Source organism: Rattus norvegicus, chromosome 13, assembly GCF_036323735.1.
Source record: "Rattus norvegicus strain BN/NHsdMcwi chromosome 13, GRCr8, whole genome shotgun sequence".
Lineage (NCBI taxonomy): Eukaryota > Metazoa > Chordata > Mammalia > Rodentia > Muridae > Rattus > Rattus norvegicus.
In genome coordinates this window covers 69,276,199-69,302,552 of record NC_086031.1, presented here as the reverse complement: position 1 = coordinate 69,302,552, position 26,354 = coordinate 69,276,199, and the positions used below count along the sequence as shown (strand labels likewise).

The following is a 26,354-nucleotide window of genomic DNA, read 5'->3' as shown; positions in this document are numbered from 1 at the left end:
CCTTCCTCTACTCCTAAGCCAGCCACTCCTTACTGCAGGTCCCAAAGGCAGCCTACAAAGTCTGTGTTACAGTATGGCCTGGTGTGCTGCAGACACACCTTGGTGCTACCCTGATTTCCAATAAGTGCCTCTTCTTACAAAAAGTCTCCCTCCATTGAGCTTCATGTGGCTCTCATGAGTCTCCCTACAGGATCAGCCGCTGTAGCGAGGCAGCCAGGGCCCAGCAGCCACCTGGAAAGAGCATCCCCTAAGTTCTTCCTCACAGATTTTTTTCCAACCGAAATCTCAATTCTCTGCTGGGTAGGGCCCCTGTGAGGATGCCTGATGCTTGGTCATCTGGGAGGGGGTGGTAGGAGGGGTTAAGCCTGTTGCTATGGCAGCACCCAGCTGAGATCATGAACCTATTTCATTTGCAGTGAGTTGCAAGATGAATCAATCTCCTCACCCACTCCTTCTCTCCAGCTTCTTCGTGTCTCTCCACAGCCTTCTGTCATCTATCCTCCCCACTCAACCTCAGAAGTTCTTTCTCAGTCCCCCCCTTCTCCCTCCCTCCTTCTCTACCCTCTCCCCCTCATGCACCTACATAGCAGTTGATGCTACTATGGTACTATAACAGACTTGTTGATGTTGCTTTTGGACTCACACCTTTAAACTTTAATCATGCATCCCTGGAATGTCTGTTTCTTCAGACAGGCATGTCCAGCCTGTTCACTGCAAGCCACGTATGTCCCAGGAAAGCCATGCATATGGCCCAAAGTATTCGTAGATGGCAATGCTGTTTCACAGTGTCTAAAGCTTGCATACCCCTAGCTGCTCTAACAGAATATCGGAGACTGCGTGATTTCTAAAGAATAGATGTGTCTTTTGCCTTGTAGTTATGGAGGTCAAAAGTGCACTGGCATTTGAAGAGGGCCTAATCTTTGTCACTAGCTATCTCTATGATCACTACAACTTCTGGAAGGGCAGAGTGTTGTGTTGTTGTATGACAGATGGAAGGGCCTATTCTTTCATATATCACATATTTGTTGAATCCATTTAAAGTGGCGCACACTATTAGGTGTCTTGATATCTAGAGAAATGCAAAAGCTTCCTTTCCAAGAATTTATGGATATGTATAGAAGGAAGACAGTAAATATTATATACTATGATGAACAATTTAGTATTTTAAGAGTAATAAAATAGAAGAAGTTTAGGAATAGGCAATTATTTCTTTGCTCATGGAAGTAAAGTATTTAGGTGAGAGTATAATTAATGGTGATTCATTTCCCCCAGCTCCAAGACTGTCTGGAGAGAAGGACTATTTAGGTTAATACTAAGATCTGATGTTTATAGAATATTCTATTTCAGATACCGTAGCAAGCACTGAATGTGTTGGCTTTCCTGCTCTGTCACTCTGTGTAATCTCAGGCAAGTAATTCAACCGCTCAGCCCTTCAACTTGCTCTCCAGAAGGAAAAGATGGTCATGCTAGTATCCACCTCAAAGGATCATTGAGAAGATTGAGATTTCATGTCAATGTGGATACAACATCTACAGAAATCACCTTGACTCTTGTTTCCAATGTACTCTGACCTATTACCCAAGAAAACAAGCTACAAAATTGTCCTAGAGAACCTCCTGTCATCCAGACTAAATCTCCAGCATTTGGCTAAGAGAATAAGGGACAGGCTTGGGTTTAAATGTGAGGCTTAGTGGACCGCCAAAATATACCTGGAAAGCTTCTCTAGAAGAGCACCAGGCAGAGGAAGCAAGCCTCCCTGGACATTAAGGACACTGGGGTCACTGAATGAGACATGAGGAAGGCTTTGCAGGATGGCTGAGAATTTGAAAGTGAGTTATATGAATGCCAGGGATTGGATTGTGAAGTTGATAATTAAAAGCATTTCCCAGCAAGGAGCACCTCTAGGCTGCCCTCAGTCAAGGATGTTAAAGCAGCAAGTTTAGCCTTACCTGGCCCTAGAGAGCCAGTGTTAATCCTAGAGGATATTTTATGCCCTATCACATTCAGGGCCAAGTACCATAGGTGTTATAGTACTGGATGAACCTTTCTTAATAGGCAGTAAGCACTACTTTCCGATATTCCTACAAAGGATTTCTCTTCCCTCCTTGGTCTCTAAGGATTGCTTGTATTTTTTCTGAAATGGGGGAGAGTTCCCTGAATCTTTGGGGGTCCTCCAAGAATCATAGGCCATGCTCATGCCCAGCTGAGCTGTCTTTTCTATCTCCCTATCCAGCTTCACATACAGCTATGATTGTCACTGTATGAGAGGGCAGACTCTAGCAGTCCTGTTTTAATCCTTCCCCCCAGCTCATCAGAGATAAGAATGATAGAGGCTCTCTCCTCCGGGGAGGATTATAAGTTAGTCTTTGTGGTAAGATAGACCCCGGAAGAGCTTATTAAATGATAATCCCCGATAAATTCCCTCTAATCATCCACTGCCTATACCCTGTTAGTCATGGAAAAACCCCTACACATTCAATTAACTCTTTGAAAGACCTTTCTCATCCCCTTCCTTCTCTCCCACCCCTTCCCTTCCCCAATTCCTGCTTCCTTTCCTCCCCGTCCTCTTCTGATGGCTTTAGACTTACTTGATTACGCAGTGTGCATATAATAGCATGTTCACATGGATGTGAATTCTGTGCTTGTGGGTGATTGAGTTCTTGCACGTGTTTGCACATAGAGAGGCCAGAGATCAGCCGCAAGTGTAATTGCTCAGTTGCTAACCACTTTGAGACAAGCGAGACCGGGTCTTTTACTGGCCCCAGGAGCTTGCTGGTTAGACTAGGCTTGTCCAGAATGCCCCATCTGACTCCACTTCTCTAGAACTGGAATTACGGAGGCATTGCTCAGCAATAATATTGCTGACTGAGCTATCTATCCTTCCATGTCTTAGTAGATTTAACCAGGGCCATCCATTAAGCTTATTAATATTTATTCTTTCAACACGTACTGTATCCTTACTGAGAGCTAAGTTGGAGTGGGAACTTAGACAGTTCCACCCGCTCCTTGCAGTTGAATGTGGAGCCTTGTGGTAGAGAATATTACATTCAGCAGTTACAGGAGAGAGATAGGTGAAGTATGGAATAAAGTACAGGAAACTTGAGTGTGATAGTCTCTGGGAAGGTTTCATAGTAAATGCAATGTTCAATCAAGTTTTGAGTTCAAATTTTTCAGGTAGAAAAGGGGAGGCAGGCACCCCAGAGTATGGCATCAACATGAATAAAGGACCTGGAGATAGGAAAGAATATGATATTCAAGAAGCTGTGGCCTTGTATTTGGCAATTGCTGGGGAGACAACGTATACAGGGTAGGCTGGGCTCAGACACACTAGAGGCTTTGGCTAGGACAGCACTGCAGTATATTAAGGGAAGACGTATCAGTTAAAAATGACAACTGCCCCCCCCCCCAGCTCTGAAGACTAACAAGATCTCCCTGGCAGCAGAATGGCAGTTGTACAACTAGCCGCAGAACTGGGGATGGCAGTTTCCCAGATTCACCAGGTTTCCTTGGTAGAGAAGAAACCGTGAGGTCGGGATGCAGAGTTGAAACAACATCCCATCTGGATAGGACTCTGATAGTCAGGAGCTGTTTGTCCTGTTGACATTGCTGTGTGAGTGCCTGCACCTGTAGCTCTGTTCTCAGACATACTCCAAGAAAAAGGACAATGTCATTTCTTTCTCTTCCCCACCAACAGGTCCAGGTAACACCGTGTACAGAGAAGAAGAAAGAGAAAATCTAGGTGTGGGTTCTGGCCCTTTAGTGTATTTACCAGGAGATGTTCAGCCAATCCCTTAGCCTTGCCATGGCTGCATTGTGTTCTTTTTTGGATTTTTTGAATTTTTATTATATATATAATTTAAGAAAAAAAATATATTTTTAAGAAATCATGGACTCTTTTTACTCTAATTGTTTTCATACACACACACACACACATGCACATAGGTGTGTGTGTGTGCATGTTTGTATATGTGTGTATGTGTGTATATGTGTGTTATTGTGTGTGTATGTGTGTGTGCTTCTATGTGTGTATAGGTAGGTGTGTGTGTGTGTGTGTTACTAAATACATTGAATATAACCTACTCCATCCATATAAAATTATTTCTTCATACAAGCTTTCGGGGCCGAACATTTGTCATCCTCCCTTGGGAAAGCTCTTTTTTCCCCCCCAGCTTTCAGTATCTAGTTGCCTGCAGTTCTTTGTCCATGGCTGAGACCTCCTGTGTTTTTCCACTACCACATTAACATGCTTCTTGGTGTCCTTGTTCAGGTCGGATTTGGGCAGTCTTGTTGGCAAGACTTGATGGGTGTATCTTCTCCAAAATTTCTGGGAGACACAATCTCATAGCAAAATTCCTGTTCCTTGGGCTCTTCCTGTCCCCTCTTCTGAAGTAATCCCTGAGCCTTAGGTAAGGAGTTACACTGTAGATGATCAGTTGGGTCTTGGGTCCACATCCCTGCATTTTGATCAGTTATGGTTTTCTGTAATGGTCTCTGTCTATTGCAAAGAGAAGTTTCCTTAATGAGGAATGAGAACTGTACTTATCAGTGGTGATAAGGATAAACATTTAGAATGTAGCTAGGGATTATACTGGCTTAGTGGAATGGCAGTTGTAGGTTCTCCTCCAAGATCCATGACACCATTAGACCTAGGCAGTTAGCTATGTTTTCATTATTAGGCTTGGCAGGTTCGTGTTTAGCATATAGGGTGTAGATCAGAGTCAGGATATGCTATGCCTTTGGTTGAGTGTCCAGCCCAGAGTAGATGCTTAACAAGAGGATGTCAAAACTACTTTTATCTCTTTAATTATATGAAACTTCAGGGTCTAAGTCACAGGGCAATATCCTAAGATATTTTAGTGATTTTCTTAGTGTCTCAGATAAGGTATATGCCTTTGGACAACTTATGTGTGTTCTTGTGACCCTCAATGCCATTGACCCTATCATACTACACCTGGATGAACTAACTATATATGTATCTTTGTGGCAAGGGAAGAATCAACATGGATTTCTATGAGGGAACCAGAAAGTATAACTCAATAGATGAGGAAAAATGCTGGGAAGTAGTAGATTAGAACCTGCAATGGAGAGCAAAGAGAAGCATATTGAGATGGAATGGGGATAGATTTCTCATGTGAACACCTACTGAAAGGACAGATTTTCCTTTAGATAGTCATTGGGCATAGGAGTTAGTGATAGTTCTAGGACACTGATGATGTGCACCAGGCTTTTCATAAGTAAAGGGGACTAGCATTTAGACTCTGACTACCCCTAAATTCCACAGTGGCCATGAGATGGGAAGAAGTGGTGCCTTGTGCATCCTTGTTGCCCAATGCTACAGGTATGGGAAATCGATCTGTCATCACATCTTACAGAGCTCTTCTCATGTCTCAAGTGATAAGCAGACATGTAGGTCTGCATTCATTTATCGCAGCATTAGTGTGAGTGAAATCTGAGCATGATTTCCAAAATGATGGCTTGTGTCCTGGAGAAACAAAAACTCATGAACTCATGTTGTCCCCCTATTAACTAATTTATTTATTAATTTACATTGCAATTGAAGCCCCCCTCTCCTCCCAGAACTCTTCATATATTCTCTTCTCCCTACCCCTCCCCTTCTCCTCTTAGAAGGGGAAGCCCCATCCCTGGATATCACCCTGGTACATCAAGTCACTGGAGAACTAAGGACATATGCTCCCACTGAGACCAAGCAGGGCAATCCAGTTCTTATTGAAAGGCAGGAAGTTTTCCTGGGGCCACAAAACCCAAAATTGATTGCTCTAGAGTTTTTTTCAGGAAGCCAGCAAGGCTAACCAATATCACCTAGGGTTTGGTACATAATTGTTAATTATCACAGATATCTTCCATGATAAATTTGCCTTCTGTTCAGAATCTGGTGAGAAGGAAGAATGAAAGCCAAGGCAAATGATTATCCTGACGCTTTTTTCTTGGGTGTCTGCTCTTATATACTGAGCTGAATATTTGAGCTAGCTAAGTATACCTGCTGTATGTCAACAGAGATGCCATTTTGCAAGTGATCTATTTATTTCCAGAGATGGAAACTCATATAGTCCTGTGAAGCAGAAGAATGCTAGCAGATTTATAGTCTTTCATTAGTTAACACTATTATTGAGAGTCTCTTGTTTGTAGAGTAATATCCTTGGCATTGGTAGAAGTACATGCAGAAATATGAGATAAGGTTCTTTCTCCAAAAAGCATTAAGCCCTAATGGGAAAGGAGGGACAATATGTAAAAGAGACAGAACAGCACACATTTTAAAAAGATCTATAAATGAGTGTGACTAAATGCTGAAATATAGCACTTAATGCTGAATTTTCAATTGCAGGTGGGTTTTTTTTCCCTTCTGACTTAGCTTTCTTATAGATACTAAAAACCTGAAGTACTATTTTCCTTTCCCATTGATTTGATGCACAGTACTTACTCGGATATGGTGAATGAATATATGTGCTACTGTGAGGTATACCTAATTGAATGAATATATGTGCTACTGTGAGGTGTACCTAATTGCTGAGGGAAGTCCTGGACTGGTGTGCTTAGGGAAAACCTTATGGATGCCGAGGAGAGTCTCCAAGTATGAAAGGACCCCAGATCTGGTAGAACCAGGAATAGGGGAGGGAGCAAAAACAGAAAGACTCTTGGAGAACGGCAGATCTGTGTAGTGCAGGCTACCAGTGAGAGTCCCCTATAGCCTGCTTCTTCTTGTCTTATATTACCTTCCTTGCTATTGCTGATGCAACCATTGGTAGACTTACAATGATCATTTGTCTCCATTCCTTGGAATGTCTTTCTTTTGGTTAGCCATTAGGAACTTCTTCTTTCCAAATACAGGTGAAAGAAAAGTCTCCTCCAGACTTTGCTTGATATCATCACCCCTTCTCTCTGTGTAAGTCGCAATATTCACAGTCTGACGTCGGCAGCCTTGACCTTGAGCAGAGGTGTCTTCCTCATGCCTTTAAACTTTATAGAGTCCCCAGATAAAATCTTGGGACAAGAATAATTCCATAGAAAATAATAATGGGACACGTGGCCATATGTAAGATTAAGTACCAAAAGGATATGTAGGCTAGGAGGGCTTTGCAGAGTGGTTTGGAAGTTAGGAGCCTAGTACTCTAGGTTTACTTGTGTATATATAAGGCTAAGCTGTATTCTTCCTGACAGTTACTGACAATGCAGGCCAATGGGGAGAGGTTAGCTGTATCAACCTCAGGTACCTTTGGCTGATCATACTCCACAGAGAGCCTTAATTATAGCAGTTCCTGGCTCAGGCAGGTGCTGCCCTGGGACTTGCTTGTGTGGACTTGGCATGTTTGTGAAATCTGCTCTAGGGCCCGAGACAGAATGAGATAACTTGCCTCCTGGAACTCACTAGCAGCTTTCTGTCCTCTCTCCTTCCACCTGCTTTCCCATTCTCCTCCTTGCTGGGGACTAGGAGGATAGCTGGTGCTTTCCAATTATAGGATTCTATTTGTGTCTATTCTCCCTTAGAACAGAGGTTCTCAACCTTCCTAATGCTATAACCCTATAATATAGTTCTTCATGTTATAGTGGCCCCCAACCAGAAAATTATTTCGTTGCTACTTCATAACTGTAATTTGCTACTGTTATAAATTGTAATGTAAATATCTGATATGCATGATATTGGATATGTGACCCACAAAGGGATCACAACCCACAGGCTGAGAACCACTGCCTTAGAAGATGGCGACAGTATTGATTTCAGGCATTCTGATGATACTGGATAAAAAGAATCAGATGCTCAAGAAGCTGAGTCACTGTGGCCCTAGACTGTGGACATAGGTCCTTCAGTAATTTGCCTGTGTCCTCAAAGGAGTCATTATGCTTCTTGGGGCTTCGGTTTCCTCTAGAAAATGATAGATTGGGCCATGTAAACTCATAATTTTCTTCCTGGTATTGCAGGAAAACAGCTTCAATAATACATGGGTGGGATTCAGAATATCCAACAGCTTGTAAACTACACTGTTCATTGTGTCATTTTCCTAAAACATGTGGTGGCAAAGGCATGCAGTGGCTCTGTTGATAGAAATGTCACAAAACAGCTGTGATTCAGGTGCTGTCACTCTGCTAAGGTTAGTCAAAGCCCTGGTGAGGATGGTATAAAATGTTTCAAGTTAGGCTCCTTAGAAATCGACTTTGGGATGGAGGTGCTTGCAGAAGGGATTATAGAGGAACTGATACTAGGAGATCCCTGAAAGAATGGAAGAAAAGTAGCTAGGTTGGGGAAACTGAGGCAGAGATGTGCTCTCAGAAGTGTTAGTATCAGCTTTGTTCCATTGGCAGCTCCAAGTGTGAATGCATCACACGAGTGCTCCATCCAGCATGACAGAGGATGGACCATCGATGCTGCTTCAGTTCAGGCAGCTCTTGGGCACAGGTCCTTCCACTATCACCACAAGGGTATGAAGTTCATAGTGAGGCTGGTCTTTCAGCTAGGGACAGGCTTCTAAGAAGGGGCCAAGAATGAGGGCAGCATGAGAGCTATTTACAGCTAGCACCCCTAGCAGCTGGGGATGAGTATTCTTGTAGGTTCTGACTGACCAGGGGCAGCACAAACTGTCACACCCAGACCACTGATCCTATGGCGTGGTTTAATACATGGAAGGGAACATTCACATGGCACTTTCCAGTGATGAGTCCTGTGTAATGGATAGTTAGAGAAGTCAAGACTTGGTTACATTTAAGAAAGGAAAATGGTAGCTAGAAGAGGCCCAAGGGCTATTGGATACTGCTGTAGTAATGAACATTTTGAAAAGATTTGTCTAAGAGGTAACCTGTGATGCTTTTTTAATGTTTTAATGTTTAATGTTTTAATGTTTAATGTATCTACATGGCATTGGGCAGGAGGAGGTACTGTAAGACAGAATCATTCATTCAAAGAAGGCACCCCTTTTACTTGTATACCACACTTCACTTTCACTCATAGGATTCTTCCTCTAAGACAAATTGCTCCCTTTCTGTTGACTAGAGTGAACCCATCCCCTGCCTGAGTACCCCACGATCCCTTCACAATACCAGCCTCAATTGGAATTATACTTTTTGTGTATTTATCTGTTTGTGTGGGTATGGCCTATATACTTCACGTTTCATGGTGGCCAAGACTGTGGCTGTTCTGCTGTTCAATTATCTTTCGAGGGAAGAATTTGCTCCTTAGCAAGTAGTTCATGAATGTGTAGGATGAAAATCATTTGAGTTCCAAAACAGAGCATCTAAGTCACTTGGAGAAAGATGGTGGCCCTCATGCTTGGTGTTAGGAGAAAGGGAGGGACGAGGAGGAACAGTTACTTGGTGAGGAATAGTCTGCCCGGTTCAGGACCGTGGCAGAAGGTCTTTGTTGAGAAATTGCATCTGTATTCACATTTCACAACCGCGTTCCTTTTCTTAGGAGTGGTCAGCATTGGCGGAGACAAATGGCCTGTCTCTTTTGGCAGGCCGGTAGCCACTCCACCACCTCCCACCCTGAGCTATTAGTAATTAGTGAAATTGAAGATCTCTAATTAAGATGGAGCCCTGAGGCCAGAGGTTGTTAGTCTGGAGCTGTTTTTCTCTTTTCCATTTGGAAATTCTGAAGACATTTTCATTTGTCACAATTCAGGGATTCCCACTGGCATCTGCTAAGTGGAGGCCAGGAATGTGCTAATACCTGACAGAGATATGCAAAACCCTGACAGAGAATCCCCCCAAGTGGAAGCAGTGCTTCACTTGGGGGTAGCCTTCTGCAGTCTGGTTTGGGTCTTCCAGCTAGAACTGCCTCAAATCTGGGAATGAGGTGTGCCCCAAAGACTGTTTCTAAAGAATTCAGAAATCTGTTCTTTCTTTCCCAATACTTTCAGCCATAAGTTTGTCATGGGTCATTCAGCCTTTCTGCTCAGAGCTGCTCTGAGAAGCAGGAGTATGACTGACAGGCGCTTAAGCATGCTTTCCATAGAGCCTGGTAGACCTTGTAAGAGCTCTGAACGTACGTCCTCTGGCAGGAAGATTCACAGAGCTCCCTTCACTTTGCTCTTTCCATTCCGATCTTTTGCTCCAGTCTGGTTCCTCCTGCCCTACCTTCCTGCATCTCTCCCACCCCACCCCCGAGGATTAATGTGATAATTGCCATGTGTGCCTGTTTACACAGGGAGTGGGTGAGCTTACCACCCTCAAGCAGGCAGGTTCCCAAAGAAACGCATTCCCACAATGTCAGGACTGGTACCCGCTGAGCACTCCTGTGCAGGTGGGCTGCCACCCCCAAACTTCTTTCTCTGTCTGTCACCACCTTTGTCATGTGCACATGTGCATGTGTGTGTGTCATTCAGTGAAGCGACAGGTGAGAAGGAGGAGGAATAGCTAGACTGGCATCAGGAGAAGGGCCAGACGGGGAAATTGTTGTGCATTGTAGTAGAGGACAGTGAGCCAAGGAAAGGCTCACTCTCTAATAGCTGTCACGTGGTAGGCATGTTAAGGCGCTCCAGAAAAAAGCAAATGGCCAAGGAGGAAAGGTTTCAGTAGGAGAATCAGCACCTACTCATCAGAGGCTGGGAAATTCACATGAAGCTGTTTGCAAGCTGGTGAAGCCAGCAGAAACCAGCAGAACCAGTATGCCTCCACCTAAATTGGGAGCTTTGGAAAAATGGAAGGTGATGAAACAGGTCTTAGACCAAAGCCAGATAAAAGCCACGAGTCTTTGAGAGGTCACTGGTACAAGTCTCAATGTCAAGTTCAGCTGGAGTTCTAATGTCCAAGGTCAGGAGAATAGCATCTGGCTGTAAAGGACAGGGAATCCATGGGAGGTTTGAGCTTGTCATTTGAGTATGTGAAGCCAGTGACTCCACCTTTTCATTTCTGCATATTCCCATCTAAGCCCTAGCAAGTGGGAGACATTTATAATCCAGTTTAAGTGTCTTCATACTTGGGCCTCTGATCCACAAGCAAATTTTCTCTGGGAATGATATATCATACAGACCAAGATTTGTCAGCCACCGGGACATCCCTCAGTCCAAAGTTCATCACTGTGGCCCATGTTCCATAGGTGTGAAATGAAGAAGCTGCTGTTCTCTAGGTAATGTTAATTGTAGGGAGGGACCTGATTCACAATAGGTTCCCCTTGGAGTTCTGGGTGGTGAAGAGTCTCCTATACCAGGGCAGGAACTAGCAGAATATATTTTAGAAGCTACAGTCTCATGCATCAGGATTTAATCCCAAAGACCTTAGCACGGCGGTCTCATGTTCTTAAAGTTAAAAATAAGGTTTGAGCATCGTAACAGTCACAAACACAATGAAGAATGAAAGGGAAGTCTCCTACTTTTCTCCAGGCTGTGACCTCCCATCCCCTCTAGAGAGAGTCACCTGGACTGCACAAGAGAATGGCCATACTCTGTGGCCCCACTGCCAATGGTATCAGGACGCACAATATCAGGATGCTTGATGCCTTGGAGTTGTTGATGGCTTCATTTTTAAGTCTCAAAATATACACACTAAAATATAGACATCTCTCCTACACTGGACAATTTTAAGTTTTTAATAATGATGAATCAGAAGGAGATGAAAGCTCCATTTAGCATCTGAAAGAACCTTGCCATTTTGAAGGAGGGAATCGTGAGTGAAGTCCTTGGCTTGCCCACTTTCTGACGAGGAGTGTCCCCTTCATCTGTTGCCTATTGGACCACAATAAACATGTGAAGGGGTGGGAAGCCACCTCGCCAGAAAAGGTGGAGGAAGAAGGGCAAGGAGGAAACTGCTTGTTAGGGAGTTGAGTGTGGAGGTAATTCAGCAATGGTGTGAGTAATGGCGGGAGGGCACTGTCAAGCTTCTTTCTCCTGCAGGACTTTTAAGCTTTTCCTTAACCCCCAGAGCATCACATTGCTGGGACTGATGTTTTCACAGCTCTTCGTTTCCCCCTTCTCTTCCTCTTCTTCCAGGAGGCCCCATTACTGAAATAGATGACATGTGTAGCAATTCAGAGAAAATTCCACAGATGGAGAAAGCATTACCAGGATGGATTTGTATTGGTCTATTTTTAACAAGCCAGTCATCTTATTCAAAGTGTGGCCATTTATTAATTAATTACCTCTGTGTGTGCCAAAGTCTTTATCACATGCCAGATATTAAAATATTCAGATAGTTAAAAGTAAACCCCAAGCATTCTCAGCCAACTCTGGCTGGACCAGTGCTGTTTGTCATGTGTGTTTTCTAGAGGTATTAACAAGGCCATTTCAGACTCTTAGTCAGTGAGGGAGATTCTCATATCCCTTTGTCTCATGGAATATAGTCTCTGATGTACTGATAGATTTTCACTGAAAAAGAAGGTTTTACCACCAAGATCGTTATTGAAATGGCATAGTAAAGCAAGCAATGTATCTTTCCAATGTTCTTACTAGCTGTGAGACATAGATTATCTGATGCTTGGCTAACTTTCTCTGGTTACCAAACCCAGTTTCCACAAAATGCCATCCTTGCCTTCTACAAATCATGGCAACGCAGAGTACAAAGAAAACACAGTGTTTTATATCGTTATGTAGGTCTCATTCTGTAGCTGCCCTAGCTGCCCTTCAACCATAGCCAGTGGGAGATCAGAGATACCTCAAAAGCCACAGCTTCAACATTGGCACTGCTGATATTGACACTTTTATGGGCAGCTAAGCTCTGATCCAGGTGCTTGGTATAATAAACTTAGTCCCTGCTGCCAAAAAGCACTGAAGAGGACTAGTGAAACCATAAAGCAAATGGATTGTATTCATTTGGAGCCGCTGGTGAACCACTGAAGTCAACGAGGCTTTAAAGAATATTTGACTTCCCATGATCATGAAGACAGGCCGAGCTAGCTCTGTGGTGATCATCAGTCTCTTCCTTAGCTCACAGCAAGGATCATGCCACAGTCATCTCGGTCACACCCAACCTGCCCTGTCCCTCACACCTCGCTTGGCTCTCAGCAGCTGGTTCTGTTGCGTCTTCTTTCTGATGATGAGGCATGGCTTGCTGAGATTTGCCCTGTGTCCTCTCTACTTCTAGCTACTTAATTCTTTCTAAGCAGTCCTACTAAGGGCTTTGCTAACACCCACGGGATAGGGTGATGAGTGCAGCCTGCCCTTGCACTTTTAATATCCGGCTAGCTTAAGAGTGCAAAGGTTGAGAATAAATGTTACCAAGAATTATAACCAATTCACCTTTTTATAACCTTGGGAAAAAATTGGCCTTTTTCCATTCAGTTTTCACTTCTTCTAAGTAAGGGTGTTAGAATTCTCCCATTCTGGATATTATAGAGATGCTGATGTGACCTTCACTAGGCACAAGGTAAAGTTGTCTTACAATAAAGTGGAGCAGGGATGGAGGTAAGATAATGTTGAACTGTATCACACTATGATTGCTACATCATCCACTGTATGAAACTGCTGGGATGTAGGCCTTGCTCCTGGGATGACTTTAAATATTAAGAAACCATTTTTCTTTCCTTCAGACCAATGATGCCTTAGGAGCCACCTGGAACTGGCTGTACTTCATCCCCCTCATCATCATCGGATCCTTCTTTGTTCTCAACCTTGTCCTGGGCGTGCTTTCCGGGTAAGCCAGATGTTTCTTTCTCCTTTTGTGAGCTGCTAGCTGGGGGCTAATGCCTCTTGACTGAGGACAGATTCACTCACTCAGCCATCACTTCGAAGGCACTGGACAGTCCCTTGTGCCAGTGTTGTTCCAGATGCATCAGTGCAGTAACAGGTGATTGTTTTCATCATCTCAACTATTTTTAGACATTAAAATAATCTATGTGTGAGTTCATTTAACCATCCATATCTCCATTTAATAACTCTGTGTTAAGCACTCTGCTGGTTACTGTAGATATGTAGTTAAGGAAGATAAAACAACGCTTGCTTTTCAGTATATCAGACATGGCATCTCATGTTTGTGACTCAGATTCATTTATACCAATTTATATTCCCGGTGTCTAACATATTCTGCAGGGATGCTCTTGTCATTTGAAGTGGGGAGTACAGAGTTTGTTTTTACTGACCAGTGTGAAATATAGTAATTTGTTTGGGAGAAGGGACAAATCTGTGCAGTTTAAAGTCATACGAGATGGTTCCAAACTGGTCTGGGAATTGCATGGGGTATGAGATATGTCTTAGAATAACACAGGATAACAGAGTACACAGAGACAAATGCTCTCGTGAAGATGGAGAAATGGGACATTGCATGGAGTGTAAAAAGGCTAAAGTGCAATATTTTAAGATGACACAGTCTAGTGAAATATTTTATAAAACACTACACTTTACAAAACAAAGTTGAGGTGATGGTGATGGTGATGATGGCAATGATGATGATGATTTTGTCGATTGGTATGAGTTCTTGGAATGATAGGACTTTCTGTTTACACATAGCAGATTGAAACAGGTTGGTGACTTTTGAGAAAGTCTATGAATACAGGAAATGCACACTAAGAAGGTCCAAGAACAAAGAAACTGAGAGGCATGACAGCAGATGAGACCATGACAAAAACTTTTCTTAATATACACCCAAGGGTTAATGCCACAGTAGCTGTTAAAGCTGAAGTTTAAGTGCTTCCAAGGGAGAATGGTAATAGGCAGACCGATTCCTCTTCTGAGTCCAAGAAAGGGTTGGAAATTAGAAATAGCAAATATTCCTGAGAGTTGAATTATGCTATTAAAAACAGGAGATTGATTAAAAGTCATACTATCCAATCAGTCTCTAGATAATACTGGCGAGTATCTGCCCCACTTACACACCCCTGGACACATTAGGGGACCTATTCCCTGTTGGGGTTTAAGCCATCAGTGGTTGGACTGGTGATACCCGCTACATCTTAAGGTGGTCTTGACATTGTCATGGAAACAAGAGGCCTAAGTGACAGTCTCCAAGCTGAATGTCAGTTCCCCAGCCTACTTCTGTTTTCTCAGAAAAGCAGCAATCTGGCAATAGTTTAGAGGTTTCTTCTGAGGGGATTCTGTCTTAAAGGAAAAACGATCTGTGTATTTGGCAGTCTGGTAAGGTTAGAGAAACAGGTTCCATTCCATCACCCCCAGTCATGTTCACTATGTTCATTCCCCATGACTATCGTGATAAACATCACAATCCAGATAGCATAAATTGGACAGGCATTTAATTCCCTGGTAGTTTTTGAGTTACAAGCTCAAAGACATGACAGGCCGGTGCTCCCTCCAAGGACTGGGGAGGAGAGTCATTTCTTCCTTCTCCCAGCTTTGGTAGATCCAGGCATTTCTTGGATTATCATCATGCCTTCGCATCACTCTGGTCTCTGCTTCAGGGCTCACATGACCTCTCCTTCTCCTGAGTTTGTCACCTCTCTCAGTCTTGCTCTTATAAGGATACTTGTGATTTGATTTAGATTCACTGGATAATCTAGTTTGATCTCATCTTCTGAATACACTTAACTTTGCTGTATCTGCAGACTCTTTTTCCAAATAAGGTAACACTCAGGAGTTTCTGGAATTAGAACATGAATGGTCTTTTGAAGCTGGTTTCCACTCACCCACTGCACTGATACACCGCAAACCCTAGCCAAGGATGTGGAGTTTCCACTGCCTTGCTCATAAGCTGTGAGCACACAGTCAGGGATCATCATCATTTGAGGAAAATGCCCAGTGTGGAAGTCCTTCAGCAACATAATAAGTACACAAGAGACTCGAGGGACTGGAAGCAGCTCAGGTAGTAAAAGATAATTTCAAAGCTCATGTTTGATACTAGCAGAGATAGAGAAATAATTTCATATGTGAAATAATAGCTTATTACAAAAGGACGTGGAGGTGAAGAAGAGCTGTGGGAACTCTACGTAACATGTATTCTTGGGAAAGGAGTACAAAGATGAGTCTATAGAAACAGGTAATCAAAACAGAAAGATAGTAAAGTTGGAGTGTGAAACTAAGTATACCACTTAGAAAATGGGGTTGGGGAAGAAACAGAGAGACAGAGAAGCACATACAAAGAGAAAAAGAGAGAGGAAGGAGGGGCAAAGGGAGGGAGGGAGAGAGAGAGAGAGAGAGAGAGAGAGAGAGAGAGAGAGAGAGAGAGAGAGAATTAATTGACTCAAAGAGCAAGGAATGGTGACAAGCACTTGTAACCTCAGACCCCCCAGTACTTGAGAAGCAGAAGCAGGAAAAAAATCATATCCTGAGCCACATGATAAGACCTTGTTTCAAAATATTTACAATTGATCCAACATTTTAGTAAGGAAGTTTAATAAAGAGAACAATGAAACAGGAAGAAAGAATTAACATAGAAAAATATGAGAGAAGTTTCCAGAACAAAAGACTCACCATTGCCAGATTCAAATAAGACGTTTGACTCGTGTGCAAAGCTGTTATTTCTGGTATATTTCTTGGCAGTGGGCAGTGGGGTGTCCCAAGCTGAGAGTTTAGATAGGTAAATTGTTGGATGAGGCCCCTAGCGTGTGCTGTAGCAATTAAGAGCAACAGATACTGTGTACACATGGACTAAAGGGTATCTTCAGTGAAAACAAGGAGACAATGTGATAAGTCATCATATTTGTATATGTATAAAGCACACAGTTAGTTGGTAAGATACGTTTAAGTGAAAAGTTATGCCTTTGGCAATATTGTAGTAGCTCGTGGGATCAGGTGGTAGAATGCAGATGAATCTTTAAAATATCTGAGTGGGAAAAGTACACTCGATAAAGGGAAACCACACCAAGGTAACTCACCGTGAACTTCAGACTGTCAGTGAAAAGAATGTTCAGGAAGCTTCTAACCATTGGGTATATGGTTAATGTTTGCTTATAAAGAATCAGAATGCTAGTGAGCCTCTCAGTGGCAACCCTGAAAATCAGAAAGCAATATAGAAGTTCCTAAAGCTTCCTACCAGAAAAACGACTTTCAAGATCAAATGTTCTACCCACCCAGAGTTCTGGTTACCTGTATGCACAGAATATGGACACTGTCAAGTAAGTACCTTTTGGGGAAAATTTTGATAAAGAACACGAGTCACTAACAATAAGGAAGCAAGTGAGTAAGCAAGGCATGGAGCTGGAGCGATGGCTTAGAGGTTGAGAGAGGACCATGTGGCAGTTCACCAATATCTCTAAACTCCAATCCCAAGGAATCTGACATCCGCAGGCTCTGCACACGCATGTGCGCGCACGCGCGCACACACACATACACACACACACAAAATCATGTATTCACTCTCTCTCTAGGCATCTGTGTCTCCTCTCTCCACCCCACCACCCCAACGTAAGCACTTAATTGCACAATAGACACACGTATTACTTCTAAAGAAGTAGAAACACAGCAAGTCCCCTGTGTAGCTCGGCTGCCAACCTGGTTTTCATCGTTGATGCTGATACCTGTGCTAGCCTCTCGCCGTGTTGCAATTGTCTTTATAAGGTTGGGCGAGGCCAAGCATGGGGACGGGAATAGGGTATCAGAGACCAAAATCTTAGGTTCCACAGTCAGCAAATCATTAAGCTGAAATTGAAAGATAAAGAAATAGCAGTGCCTTAAGTATAGCATTTAGAAAATTTGAAACCAGAAGAAACAGAAGAGTTGAAAGTGTCTGCCTCTGGAGAGGGAGATTCTGGAGTTGGGGAAGGTGAGAGAGAGGGCTGCTATTTTTTCATCCCGATCCTTCAAAAACTGCTTGACTTTTAAAGTTCTAGATGCATTTCTTTGAGAAAAATGAAAACCTTAAATTTTGAAGTAAAATGATCACAAAAGGATCACAAGTAGGATGGACAGATGGACTAAGGATATCTATCTAGTGCCAGCATGGGAGGACTGACATGGAGGGCGCAGACACAGGATGATCAACAAGGAAGCAATTGTGCCAGTCCAACTGGGTCACACTAAGAAACATGGCAGAAGTCTGTAAAATGGTCAAGGAGAAGAAATAGTGAACACTGGGAAGGAGTTTGTAACAGTCTGTGACTATCAGAAAATGCCATACTAGTTCTGGCTGATGCCTCTTTACTACCTCAAACTTAAGAAGTGGTGTTGGCAGCTGGCAACAGTTGGTGTGAATAAAAACTGACATTTAAAGGAGCGCTAACAAGAGGGACCTTACAAGCTGAGGCTGAACTACTTTTGCCCTGGTTTCCTGTCTGTGTTCTGGTGCTGCACACATTGCTCAGCGTTGGAGGATTTCCACTGGTGTCTACAGAGAGCTCGGAACCACTGGGTCCTGTGGATAGGAGGTGTCATGGCCTTTCTCTGCTGCCTGATCCATGAGCCCTGGTCTCCTTGGAGTGGGACTTTGTTTGGCATTCACAGGTTGAGCTGCCTGGGATGTAGCTTTGAACATTTTGTCTCCAGGGAACAGGCTTCTGTGACCTGTGAGAATGCTGAATGTTATATGTCGGTGTGATTCCAGCAGTGGAGAAACAGCAATTTCTGTATATAGAAGGAAGATACACATGCCTCCCTGCATTGAGTAAGAGTCCCCTGGGCATCAAGTATGGCAATGACTGAAAGCCCCATCCCCAGAGGTTGTGACACTGATGAAAATCTGTGAGGTGTGTTTGTTGGCTTCATATTTAAAAAGGAAAGATGGATAGAAGCATCGTAGCATTTTTACGTGTCTCAGAGGAAATAGGATTTGATGAAAACCATTAGCTTAGGCTTGAAGAGAAGCAGAGCTTCCTGTCTCCATGGCAACAAACTAGGGCTGCATAAGCACATCCTGAAGTGCTGTCAGGGGCTACAGGGCAGAAAGCTCACACAAACAGAAAATGACCCTGAGCTATTCCAGCATCTCCACCTATCGCTTCCAGGGCTTGTGAGAGAGGGAGATAAGTGTAGGGGACAATTGTGCTATCTCCAAATAGGGGCATGGAAGTTAGGCCTAGGACTACTTACAGATACACTGGGGAGCATTGAGAAGCCTCCCGTATGTAAAATGCCACGTAGTTTTCAAGGCACCTTGCTTCCAAGATCTTATTCATTTCTTGCCACAGCTCAGTATAGGCACACAACATCTTTAAAGACGGAGAGAGGAGCTAAAGAACTGATCTCTAACAAGTTCTTGGCAGAGGTCACAGTTGCTCAAACGCTGGTTAGGTGCTTTTCTTATTATCTCAGGTGGCCTTCAGAAAGGCTTCCCAGAATGTTGCCCAGCCACAGTAGAAAGTGTAGGCTCAAAATTTAATGTGTACATGCATTGGTCACATGCTTTTTCTTAACACACTGGTCTTCATGTATGCAATGTGACCCTGTACACATGAAGATACCAAGACCTGCTGGCAAGACCTTTCTGCTCTAAGGACTGATGGAAAGAGGTGAACTGTTAATATGAGAGGAAGGGTTCTTCTGGTTGCAACTCTTCAATGACTGGAGTAGCTCCCATAGCAAGCCAAAGGGTTGGTGCCTATCTTGCGACCATCTCATTTGCTGGCTGGGTTTGGCAGTTCGATGCCATTCATCAAATATTTGTTTAGTGTTTGCTGCACAAAAGACACCATGTTCTTGGGTTGCAAAGATGAATAAGACAAGGTGATTGTAGATTAACGAAGGAAATAATTTAGGACATCTAGTTGATTGATGTTCCCAGGATTCGTTCTTTCAAAGTGTGCCTGAGCTGCATAAAATTGCATTTCCTCCAGTTACTCGTCCATTTCTGCTGTCCCTCTTCAGATATTATACCCCTCCCTCATCATCAAGACACCTTTATCATTAAACTTTTGACAACAAAGCAAAGCAAAAATAAAAGTTGTGTAATGGGGTCTTAAGTTCTAGTAGCTTAGGATTCAAATTTTTTGTGAAACTAATTACTTAAGATTTATATATGTAGGCTCTATAGTTTTAAGTACAAGTAATTTTGCAAGGAATTATTGAGGACATATAGATGAGTAAGACCTATACCTTGGTCTTGGTCATAGAAACAGACTAACTGATGTGTCTTCACCTTGGATCTCCTGACTCATCTGTCCTTGAACATTAGGAGGTAGGAACTGAACATTTTCTGTGTCTGACTTGAGACAGAAATAGTTGCTGATCTTATAAAATAAATTATCCACACCAAGCTCAGCAGTACAGATAAGATCCTGAGGAGTACTGGTAGATATTAATTGACATGTGTCTGATCTCCATCAGTCATGTAGAAACCGTTGAAATCACTGTGTGATTTTAACTACACAGCGGTTTTACTGGAATACTAACATTAAAGCCAACCAGGAGACATCAGTCATTTTCTCAGGCAGCAGTTACTGAGCACACGCTACAATGCTACTAACTGCCCGGGCCTGTGGGTATCAGATCAGACAAGGCCAGAGACATGCTGTCCTTAGGGAGCTGATAATCTACATAGAGAGATGGCAACAGGACAAGCATTAAAATGGTGGATGGCGATCTGGCTCAGTAAGGAAAGATGCCTACCACCAAACCCAAAAACCAGAGTTTGGTCCCCAGGACCCTTGCACAGGGGTCACCTAAGGCCCTCAGAAAACACAAATATCTACATTGTGATTCATAACAATTACTAAAATACAGTTATAAAATAGCAACAAAAATACTTTTATGATTGGGGGGTCACCATGACATGAGCATCTGTATCAAAGGGTTGTAGTGTTAGGAGGTTGAGAACCATCGGTGTAATGTCTGAGTGTCCCTGGGATAAAAATATAAAAGAAGACCATCTCTCGGCTACTTCTGGGTTTCTGAATTGAGCTACCAGGTTGCTGGGAGAGAGCAGAGAAGCAAGAGTTCAGTTTTGAGGTAAGTGGGATAGGTTTTGGATCAATTGAGTTGAGAGAACATAACACATATTCTGTCTTTTGGCTAGCTCATGGCAGGAGAGTAGGGTTTGTTTCAGGTTGTTATTTTTAAAGCTGTGATTTATTGAGTCTGTTCCATGCACCAAACATTGTGCCAATTCCACGACATACATTGTCTCATTTAATCCTCATAAAGATACGATGAGGTATTGCTTTCTTCTTTTATAACTAGGGAAATGGTGTAGGGAGGGTTGGTAGCCTGCCTACATAAAAGAAGCTGTTAAGCAGAAGGTTCAGAACTTGGTTTAAGGTCTGCTATGTCTGAACATCTATAACCTCAGGCAATCCTCCATGTGGCACCTGTGTTTGGTCCAGAAAGATATGTCTAGGATACAGTACAGTGCAATTTGATGAATAGAGAAGAGACCATCAGTGGTTACCAATACAGTCCTGTAGACAAAGACTCCATCTTCTATCTGATCAAAGCAATTACAACAGAGAGTTTGTAAAGCCTATTTGGACTGGAAGCATACTTTTATAGGTCATATATGAGACTAAGTTAAAAGATATTCAATTCTTCAAGATAGTCATCAAAATTGTACCTGAGAGTATGATAAAAGTTATAAGAGGGAGGAACTCTGTTATCTTTTTGTAGTTGGCTCCTGGCCTCCATGCTATACCTGAGGAAACTCACATAGACTATGAATAACTTATTTAGTGACTTGATGTCAAGTCTCAGCTAAAATCTAGGTCTCTTCAGTTCCTAACCAGGGTGCTTTTCCAATTCTGTGCCATAGCTACAGGTAGAAGTAAACAAGGTTGACCCAGCAAACCTTGCATCTGGGTTTTTGTACAGATATTGTACAAAGATATGTTGTATAATAACATGTCTTTCTGCTTTCATCATTTTGTGGTTATAGGATGTTAATTAAGTCCTTTTACTGTTCTGTATCTCCACTTACACAATTGTGGCTTAAGATACCAGTATTCACCATATATAGGATTATTGAGGAAATCAGGTTAGTTACAAGTGTCCAATATTTAGTGTCTTGAGATAATAAACACTTAACACTGGGAAAAAGCACTCTGTTTTACTTATGACCTACGTCCAGTGAGTCAATTACCACAATCTCAAAGATTTCAAATGCTATTCTCTTTTTTTGTATAGTTTTTTTTATTTATTTACATTTCAAATGTTATCTCCTTTTGAGGCTTCCCATCCATAAACGCCCTATCCCATCTCCCCTCCCCCTTCTTCTATGAGAGTGTTCTCCCACCCATCCACCCACCACTTCCTGCCTCCCCACCCTGACATTTCCTTACACTTGGCGGTCAAGCATTGGCAGGACCAAGGGCTTCCCCCCACCTTGGTGCCCAACAAGGACATCCTCTGCTACATATGCAGCTGGAGCCATGGGTCTGTCCATGTGTACTCTTTGGTTGGTGGTTTAATCCATGGGAGATCTGGTTGGTTGGTATTATTGTTCTTATAGGGTTGTAAGTCCCTTCAGCTCCTTCAATCCTTTCTCTAACTCCTCCAATGGAGACCCCATTCTCAGTTCAGTGGTTGGCTGCGAGCATCCACCTCTACATTTGTCAGGCTCTGGCAGAGCCTCTCAGGAGACAGCTATATCAGGCTCCTGTCAGCATGTACTTCTTGGCATCAGCAATATTATCTGAGTTTGGTGGCTGATAAGAGCTGAATCCCCAGGTGGGGCAGTCTCTGGATGGCCTTTCCTTCAGTCTCTTTGTCTCCGTGTTTCCTCCTATGAATATTTTTGTTCTTCCTTCTAAGAAGGACTGAAGCATCTGCACTTAGGTCTTCCTTCTTCTTGAGCTTCATGTGGTCTGTGGATTGTATCTTGGGTAATCTGAGCTTTTGGGCTAATATCCACTTGTCAATGACTGCATATCATGTGTGTTTTTTTTTTTTTGTGAATGGGTTACCTCACTCAAAAATATTTTCTAGTTCCATCCATTTGCCTAAGAATTTCATAAAGTCATTGGTTTTAATAGCTGAATAGTACTCCATTGTGTAAATGTACCACATTTTCTGTATTCATTCCTCTGTTGTGGGACATCTGGGTCCTTTCCACCTTCTAGATATTATAAATAAGGCTGCTATGAACATAGTGGAGCATGTGTCCTTGTTATATGTTGGAGTATCTTTTGGGTATATGCCCTGGAGTGGTATAGCTGGGTCCTCAGGTAGTACTATGTCCAATTTTCTGTGGAAGCTCCAGACTGGTTTCCAAAGTGGTTGTACCAGCTTGCAATCTTTTTCTATATCCTCGCCAGCATCTGTTATCACTTGAGTTTCTTATCTTAGCCATTCTGACTGGTGTGAGATGGAATCTCAGAATTGTTTTGATTTGTGTTTCCCTGATGACTAGGGATGTCAACCCTCTCTTTCTCTCTTTCTTTCTTTCTTTCTTTCTTTCTTTCTTTCTTTCTTTCTTTCTTTCTTTCTTTCCTTCCTTCCTTCCTTCCTTCCTTCCTTCTTTCTTCCTCCCTCCCTCCCTCCCTCCTTTCTTTCTTTCTTTCTTTCTTTCTTTCTTTCTTTCTTTCTTTCTTTCTTTCTTCCCTCTGTCCCTCCGTCCCTCCCTCCCTCCTTCCTTTCTTTCTTTCTTTCTTTCTTTCTTTCTTTCTTTCTTTCCTTCTTTCTACAGGCTGATATGAATGGATCTGTTTGCATTCCTTTTTCTGAGTTGGAGAAAACTGAGCTATGCCAGGAATGTTCTTGGGGAACACTATACCACTTTGAACCCCACAGACAATGATATAGCAAAGAAATGAAAGCATCTCCAGCAGAGTCACAGGTACTGGAGATCTTATAGGAGCCAAGATAAGTCATGCCAGTTGAATGGTTCTTTTATGTTCTTGTTTGTAGTAAAATAGTGTGGGGGTCAAAAAAAGAGGAGAGTCTCCTGGACCATTTCTGAGTTTCTGAGTTGTTTGGTACTGAAGGTTAAATGCAGGGTTTTACCAAACAATCAGTAGCACTAACTATATCCCCTGACAAGGCTGCTCGTTTTTATATAGGGGTGTTAGTAATTGTTTTCTTTCAGGTAATTGCTTATACCCCCAGCCCATTTTCTCAGGACTGTGCTTATCTGTTTCACAGGAACTTAAAGTATACACCTTTTATTCCAGATATGGCAAGGTGTCAGCCTATTGGGGATTGTGGACAACGACAGTCATGAAAGTTGATCTGGTAGTTATTACTTCAGAGCACGTCATTTAGGAGGCATTTCATGGAGGCTCATTTATCTAACTCTCACAACGATCCTTAGTTAAGTCTTATAGTTTTCTTATGAATCAGAGTAAAGGTCACAGTGAACAGTGCAAGCCCTAGAAAAACTCATCAGTGTGGAGTCTGATGTTCACTCAATCTAGGGTCCCTTGGAATCCAAAGTAGAACTTGCCTGGCTTCTGCACAATAAGGTGACTCACATGTGCTGTAACACAGCAGAAAAATGTTTTTTTTTTGAGTTTATCAACTCAATGAATATTTACTATTGCATCAGTAGGTATAAACCATTCTTGTAAATGTTGAAGATTTAAAAATTCCCTCTCCTAGGGAGCTTGTGTTTCTAGGTTGCATGTATAACCTATAATTTATGTACTGTTCACCATTGTAGTACCCCATCTTTGGGACAGGCTCCCCTTCTTATATTTAAAATTCTGTGCCCCTGAGGGAAAAAATCATGCTTGTGTTTTTCTACCAAGGAGATCAAAAGTACCAGAGAGTGCCAGGTACGTTCCGAGGGTGCCACTAAGGTGGAGAATTGTTAAGTGGCAAAACATGGTTGTAGGTCCAAGTGAAATTGTATTTGGGAAGGGCCCATAGTTGTCCCCAGACAGATCAGTTAAGATAAGCTAGGCCAAAGTGTGAAAGGAAAAGAAAGAGAAATCAGCAAGCAGGACCATCACAAAAGATGATGGAAATAAGATCCTACTTTATAAGCATTTATACGTTCTGAAGATAAGCTGGACCAATTTAGTTGTGACATCATTGATGAAGATACCACCAACCACATGGAAAAATGTCTCTGTTTTCTATTGGAAGATTTTTCATTTGGAATTTCTGATCAGTTACATTCTTAAGTAGCTATAATAGTCCTACTGTCCCTAGGTAATACTGTAATTTAATAGAGATTCAAGACTCTGACAACCTTATATGTATGTGGATGTACATATATGAATATGTGCATATATATGCACATGTTTATATATATATACATACATCTGCACATATTCTTACATTCATGTGCTGACTCTGATTATATATATACATATATATATATTCTCTAGTCTTTGTCCCTCTATAAAGTATTCAAGTATCCTACAAAATGCCTATATTATATTATAACAATTTGCATTTCTTGGTGACTAAATTTCAACCTATTTCAAGAATGTTTCCATCTTAGAATTAATTTTACTTACTTTCTTTTCAAAGGAGGGACCAATTTTTTACTTGTAGAATCTGGATTGAAGAAACACTTAGATGCCCTTGCTATGAGATGATTGTGAATTTAATTTACTCATCCCAAAGTGAACCCCTGTACCTATTCCTTAGTTTCTAAGTTAGTACATTCCAAACTGAATTCAGTATCTCATTGTTGGGGAACATTGCTAGTAAGAGAGCTGTCTCCCATAACGGGATGGTTTCTGAGCTCAGCACGAAATGTGGGGAGTCCCTTTCTCAATGAGACGCTGCCTGTCTTTGTCTGAGGGTGTCCCTAAACACAGGTAGCTGGCCTCATCAGGCCTGTCACTACCTTGTATAGAACTCTCTGCAAGGCTGTATAACTCAGCACATACATTCCACTCTGGCTGCAGGCCCACATGAGAATTAGGTACTGTGCTATCCGCCCTTCTTGCTAACTTGATGCGGTAATCAAGTAGTCCTTTCTACTTGTACCCCTGAAAAAACCCTTATGTACCCTAACCCTGAATCAATCAAGTTCACTCATCTGGCTGCAATGGTCTCTGGAGATCATTTCACCATACTAAGGGCCATTTGAACCCTGTCCCTCAACCCCTACTCCCTTTCTCTGCTCAGGTTGGTAGCCAACATCCTCTGAGTAGAAGTGGGGAGCACGTTTCATTTTCCTGTTCTACCATTAAACATGCACACCGCCATTCATATTTTTTCTCTGCCAGGCTTTATTGTACCTTTTATCCAAGATGGCAACCTTATCTAGTTTTATTTCTCCTACTTATTCCCTGAACGTACTTGCTTATCTGGACATGCTAATCCTACTTGGGGATGTTTTATAAACCGAATCTTGAACCACTCTGGACTCTTGAGTATTCTCCCTGCTTTTGGCCAGCCTGATGTCCATAACCAAAACACTTAGCTGCAGTCATGTTTCCTTTTGTTGCATATTATGGCTTTATATTGCTTAAGTAATAGAACCACACATGTGACCCTTTATTTAATTAGGTCTTTAGGAAATGGGTATTGATCTTCTGTGTACAATGTTTTAAATGTTGAGAACACAACAAAAGAGAAAACTAAAGATTCTTATCCTCATCAAGCTTGCTTTCTCATCCTAGGAGAGTCTAACAAAACATGTTGTAATTTAGATAAGTGAAAAGATGACCCCCATTTTTTTTAAAAGGATACCGTAAAGCACAGGATAAG

General features: G+C 42.3%; 1 protein-coding gene across 15 annotated transcripts in view; it reads left to right on the top strand.

Annotated features, from left to right (window-relative positions):
• The window catches only part of Cacna1e (calcium voltage-gated channel subunit alpha1 E), a 488,748-nt gene that overhangs the window by 311,243 nt on the left and 151,151 nt on the right, over nucleotides 1-26,354 (top strand). For all 15 annotated transcript variants that reach the window (XM_039091008.2, XM_039091012.2, XM_039091010.2 and 12 more), the window contains one exon: nucleotides 13,469-13,572. In XM_039091008.2, coding sequence (XP_038946936.1) covers nucleotides 13,469-13,572 — 104 coding nt within the window. The remainder of the gene's footprint in view (nucleotides 1-13,468; nucleotides 13,573-26,354) is intronic.